The 6,380-nt window shown below is 40.7% G+C and overlaps 1 protein-coding gene across 1 annotated transcript in view; it reads left to right on the forward strand.

The window, feature by feature from the left end:
* LOC106516650 (serine/threonine-protein phosphatase 2A 55 kDa regulatory subunit B gamma isoform) overlaps positions 1–6,380 on the forward strand; it is a 29,507-nt gene that overhangs the window by 2,510 nt on the left and 20,617 nt on the right. The window contains exon 2 of the mRNA XM_014007117.1: positions 3,469–3,625. Within this exon, the coding sequence (XP_013862571.1) occupies positions 3,544–3,625 (82 nt within the window). The 5' untranslated portion in view covers positions 3,469–3,543. The remainder of the gene's footprint in view (positions 1–3,468; positions 3,626–6,380) is intronic.

Consider the following 6,380-nt stretch of genomic DNA (forward strand, 5'->3'; position numbering starts at 1 on the left):
CACACACACACACACACACACACACACACACACACACACACACACACACACACACACACACACACACACACACTGCTCTAGCAGGTGCATGTGTCAAACTGAAAACATATCAGATAAAAATGACAAAGCCCAGCAGCACAGAAGGCTCGCAGACCCTAAAGCTGAGGATTTTCTGGTCTTTTTTTGACAACAGGCAATGGTAATGTTGTATAACACCTTGAATAACACTTCCAATCTTAATAATACACCAGCTCTTCCCTCCTACTTGTTCCTTACAGCTTAGGTTCTCCATGCTTCTCTAACCATATTACCATCAGAGACTCATGACAGCGTTAGAAGCCCCTTTATGATCCTCATATTATTGTGGAAAGTGATTTAAGACGTTTCAGGCGTCACATCTTTCCCCTCACACAATAGCAGAAGACGAAAAGGGAAGCTTTTAGTTCTGTTTTTTTTACTTTTCACTGTTTTTTGTTTGTTTGCATGTGTGAATGTGCTTCTTTCCCTAAGCTGTAAGTGGACGTATGCGTTATTTCAGGACGATATTCGATGAGCGGGTAGCAAGAACGAGTCCCAACATCCGCCATCCCTCTTATCATCGCCATAGAAACCGTCAGTGGCGATAAACACGCTGCTTTTCACGCTTGACCGGTGTGACTGACAGGCTGTCTCCACCCACCAATAATGGCAGTATTAATTATTCTGCACATCCCGGGGCAGACGTTATTCAGGGGGAATTTCTGATGAGCTCGCGCCGAGGTGGACACACCGCCGCGCAGTGTCGGTCTGAAAGTGCCAGAATGCAGAGAAAGCAGCAGGGTGTACAAGTTGTTCTCTAAAAATAAATCTAATTGAAATTCCTCTGTTGATTATTCACTGCAAGGAAGTGAAAGAAAATTAAATAAAAAAAAAAACAACTAGGCTTCTCCTCTAAATCACCCCCCCCACACACACACTGTCCCCCATCGGTCCTCCAGTGCAAGTAGCAGCATTGTCTGGTGCTGAAGTGGTGCATCTGCCAAATAATTATCCAACAGTGCTGTAAGGCTGCTCCAACACAATGTGCTTCTGTATGTGTGAGAAAGACAGACACAGAGACGACATTTTTATTTTTATTCCATTTATTCTCTGTGTATTTGTTAAATGTCAGTCCGTCTTTCTTTACATTCTTGTTTCAGATCACGTGTATGAGGAGAACGTGTTTGCTCGGATCTGTCTGTGAACCGTGTTGTGTGTAAGCAGCCTGCATAACAAGTGTGTCTGTAGATCTTCCCGTAGGGATTCCCCTGCCGCTTAACTTTTATGAGGGAGGGATATTTAAAACTCCCCCACCACCCCCTTCCTCACCTCGTTTCCTCTCTCCATCACGTATGCTCCCTCCCGCCATCACGTTTTTGACTTCCAAAATATCCCCCCTTTCCTACATCATCCCCTCCAGCTGGAGCAAGACTGGGTCTAAAGAAGGGCGGTGAAGCATTAACCACATCTGAACTTGGACAGTTATTTTTATTCAAAGCAGCCAGAGACCCTAAAACAGTGTTCGGTCAGATTATCAGCCAAAAATTCAGGTAAAAAACTGGATCTTTAGGCACGTTGTCTGTCTCAAAGACACAATTTGTTTCCATTTTTTAATCAAATCTGTGCAAAGGCTGTGTCAKCTCTATTTTTATCTAATATAACTTTCAGTTGTTTTTTATTTGCTGAAGATAGTTTTTTTTTTCTGACTGTTTTTTTCCCTTTTGTCCTCCACTTGTCCATTTATAGCTGAGCACAAGTACTGGACTTAAACTAAGTAAAAAACAACCAAAGTCCCAAGACAAACTTTGACAGAATTTCAAACAACAATAACAAAAAAAGACTAGCCTGGCCCTTGCCTTTCTATGCAGATCCGCTCAATAGTTTCACAAGTGAAGGACAAGGGTCTGGTTTTTACCAGGCTAAAAAAAGACAGAACCCGAGATCAGTTAAAATAAGCTACATATGTCTAATGTGTGTCTTTTCATTCTTTGATGTCTGTCTGTGCTTTTGTACTGGAAGAATTTGAGGTAAAGTGCTGCCTAATTGAAACATTCAAGGGTTCAATTTTTAAAATAATGTCAGCCTTTTTATTCAGTTTCCCTTTGACTGACAAAAAAATCAGTTCACACTCAGGCTGTTTGTGTGTTGTTTGATAGATGATCCAGAAGACCAGTTTGGACCTCGAGGGCAGTCACTTCAAAATCCATACAAAACACAAAGCCATAACGTTATGACCACTGATCACTTCACAAGGTGGCAGTTGACAGAACAGTTCCAGTTGACTTGTGAAATGTGCTGGACAAACATGTTTTACATCAAAGTTACACAACCTCAGGGATCTGCTGGTTTTAGTAGCAAAAGGACCTACTCAGTATTAGGTCCAATAATACATATGTGTTTGTGTACCTGGTTTTTGTTACCTGTTTTGGATCTTTTTTGTGTCCATGTCTGGATTAGTAGTTTTTTTGGGGATCAAAGCCCTGCCCTCATAGGGTGGAACATTGGTTTTGGGTTTATTTAGGTTTAGTTTCAGGCACATAAAAATGTTTTTGACTACTTATACCAACTTATTTTGTCTATCACTGAAAATGTCTATGTTGAAGATAGAATAAGGTTTTGAGCATATGCGCAATGCTATCAATGAAGTGGAATTTATAATTTATATGAGTAATTTAGTCATAACTAATTTTTCTAAGTTGGCATTAAACATTATAGTGTGATGGGGCCTTTAGGGTTAGGACTAGACATGCTCTGGTAATTTTTGGGTTTAGGTGTGGGTTTCCCCCTGAATTAGTCTAATGACTGAAACAGTTTGAAGAAGGGAATCATAGCAGCCCAAAATATGAAGTCATTATTTTAAATTGTTTTGGTTAATTTAATGAGTGAAGCATCATTTTAAGTTCCTCTTTAGGGTCAGGGATAAAACAAAAGTGAATCAATACAATGTCCTAATAAGGATAGAAATAATTGTGTGTTTGTGTGTGTGGTCATAATGCTGTTTATGATTTGTGCACAGAGAACATAACTGTATTTGTCACTCTAAAACACCTTTATGACATTTTAAACTGAACATAACTTTTCATAATGATAATTTGTCACAGATGAGATTGCTCTATTAGCACATTTATTATCTTCAGAATCCCTTTAATGAGATCAAACAGACATAGAAAGCCTCTCCATCGCACATCGCTCGCTCTGTTCATCTCCCATGTTATGCTAACCGTCCTGCCACACCCCACCTGTGAGTATTTCATGTTTCATAAATATAATGTGACCATGAACACACTCCCGGTAGATTTTCTTTGGTGAGTACTCATCATGACTAAATGTGGTGATGTAGTAACTCAGTCCCTACCCTGCCCGGTCCTTCTTCCTCCCTCACCCCTCTGCCTCCCTGTCGCCCCCCCGCTCCCCTCCCTTCCCTCCCGTCCATCATTGCTCCTCTTACAGGGCTGCTCCTGGCTATAGCCTGAAGAGCTCCGCCCATCCTGTCCACCCCTCTCCACCCTGGAGTCCTCCCCCAGGATGTTGAGCCCCATCCAGGTCCTGTGCTCCGACATCACTACCCTTTCTCTGGAGCCTGAGCCGTTTGCCTCTTACACTGAAGGTGTGTGCTCTATCCTCTTCTCTCCCAAAGCTCGTATCAGTGTCACGCTTTGACGCCACATGACCCCGGAATGACATGCGAGAGCRTGTGAGCGCACCTGTGCTGCGAGTGGCTGCATGCGAGCATGTGTGTTCGGAAAGGAAAGTGTGTCATTGAGAGTGTGTGTACGTAGGAGTAGTTTGAGACGGCTGTATTCTCACGCGAGTCTGGTGGTTATAAATATCCCTTTTGTCTCAGTCTGCCTGCCTCATCTGTTTGATGTGTGTTTATTTTTGTCTCAGTCTGGCTGATTCTGTGTGGATTTATTATGAGTGCCCATTATTTTTACTAGTTTTATCTCATCTCATCTTATTCAAAGCTTGATTTTACTTCTGTCCTCATTTACACATGCACATACACTTTATGCAATATGTGTTGACAACACAACATCAATAACAATTCATCTGCTAATTATTTTGTAAATTAATGATTTAGTGAGTATTGTTGGGAGAACATGAGACTCGAACCATAAAGAATCGTTTTTGCATTTATCTCAAAAAGAGTCTAACTATTAAAATAATCTAGCTTTTAAGTCACTTCTGTAAACTCAGAGTCTTCTAGCAGAGAGAAAAAACAGCATGAAGGGAAGCTAATCTTTATTCAGGGATAATGCTTCAGTATTCATGAGACATCAGCTATCACATTTTTCAGTATCGCTGGATTAGATTAGGATTAAAACCAGCTAAGATCCTTTTATTTTAACGTCACAGTGTTGTAAACTTGGCGTGAGACAGATCTTTTTTCCTAACAATATAAGATCCTTCACAGCTTTGTGGATTCTTTATCTGCAGCACAGTAAATTCAGGATTACAGGTGTCTTCCTCACTCGCTGGAGTCCGCTTGGTGCATGATTCTAATTGAGTCTATAACCATTAGGCTCACACGGCCTTAGCTCCATTGTGCTGATGTGTGTTTGGAGAAATGGCAGGGTCCCCTGCTGTGCCGTGCTTAAATCCTTCTGCACACGTGCACCTCTAACACAAACACAAGCACTATTATTACTTTTTTTTTTAAATAACTCCAAAACTGCAGGACAGGGATCAATTTAACATCCCCCTGCAGCAGTTTCTCCCCCCACCCCCCCTGTTTATTTCTCTGCAGAGTAATTGTGAACGCCTGTTTGTGCCCATGCACACAGGAAACGCAGGAGCGACAGAGCCACAGCGTGCAGCTGCGAACACACATGCACGCTCATCTCCCGCTGACAGGAGGCTTGTCCTACCTTTTGAGAAGCCTGTGTTTTTGGCTCAGCTTTAATGGTCTGTGTTTACTCAGAAATAAGATTTCTATAATTGAAACGTCTGTCCCTGAGGAAACCCCAGACAAAAAAGGATTTCCCCCCCTCTGCTCCTTCACGACTACCCTCATTACTCACCAACCTCCTTTCCTCTCCTCCTAATGTGTAACACTATAAAACACACTATGGTTGAATCTAAACATTGTAATGAAATGATATGAAGTATTATGTCCCCATTGTGTGTAATTTTCATGTTATAAAATGTGGTTTAAAAATAAAAAAGAGTTTCTGATAATTTATTCAGATTCCTATAAAAACGAAAAACTCAGAATATTGCTGTTCGCTGTAGCTGTTAAAAATTTATTATTTGTCAGTCCATTTTTAATGTTCTTGTCTGGTTTCTTAGGTCTATAAAATGTCAAGATTACAGTGGTATTATAACACCTGAAAAGTTGTACATTCTCAAACATTAGAAATCTGGATGTTAACTCAATGACATGCTGATGTTTGAGTTTTTACCTAAAATATTATTTACATTTGAGGGTTAAGGTTAATAAATGACCAGTCTGCAAAGATCCAGTGATGGAGAGTGTTTCAAGGTTTTCAGTCCAGACAGCAAATATCAAATATTGGATATTCAAATTAAAGGGATCCACAATTAGTTGTAACAGATTTTATTTGATAAACATTTATTTTAACTGTAAAATACAGTAAAGACTGTAAAAACACTGTAGGCTGTTTAGTTTTGTAAATTTTTTAAAAATATATTTTAACATGGACAGAGCCTTTTTATTTACACAGAAAGCATTCTGGGTAAATGATGATGTGGATAGGTCTTCGGTGTGAACGAGCTATATCCACCCTGAAGGTTAATCTTGGACAATATCTGATGATCGACTCTTTTAAATGAAACCAGAGAGCGTTGACGGAGAGAAGGTAGAAATGACTCAGCCTGGAACTGAAAATATGGATGGAGGACAACAGAGCTGCTTCATGGAAGAAGAACCTCAGCTTAGCCTGTTAGCTTTCACGCTAGTGCCGACACTATCTTGCCTTATATGTATTAGCTCGGCGCTAGTGCGACAAACAAGCTAAACTGAGGTCCTCCATCCATATTTTCAGCTGCAGGCTGAGTCATTTTTGCATTTTCCTCTCTGTCGTGTGGAAGGAGGACCTCAGTGATGAGAGGAGAATGTGTAGCACTGAGCTAATACATATATATGGTGATAGCGTTGGGGCTAACTCTAAAGCTAACAGGCTAAGCTGAGGTTCTTCTTCCATGAAGCAGCTCTGTTGTCCTCCATCTATATTTTCAGTTACAGGCTGAGTCATTTCTACCTTCTCCTCTCTGTCAACGCTCTCTGGTTTCATTTAAAATTGTCATATAAAAGTCAGATATTGTCCAAGATTAACCTTCAGGGTGGATATAGCTCACTAGCAGCCTCGCACCGATGACCTAATTGACATCATCATTTATCC

The sequence above is a fragment of the Austrofundulus limnaeus genome, unplaced genomic scaffold (assembly GCF_001266775.1).
Source record: "Austrofundulus limnaeus strain Quisiro unplaced genomic scaffold, Austrofundulus_limnaeus-1.0 Scaffold1, whole genome shotgun sequence".
In the NCBI taxonomy this organism is placed as follows: domain Eukaryota; kingdom Metazoa; phylum Chordata; class Actinopteri; order Cyprinodontiformes; family Rivulidae; genus Austrofundulus; species Austrofundulus limnaeus.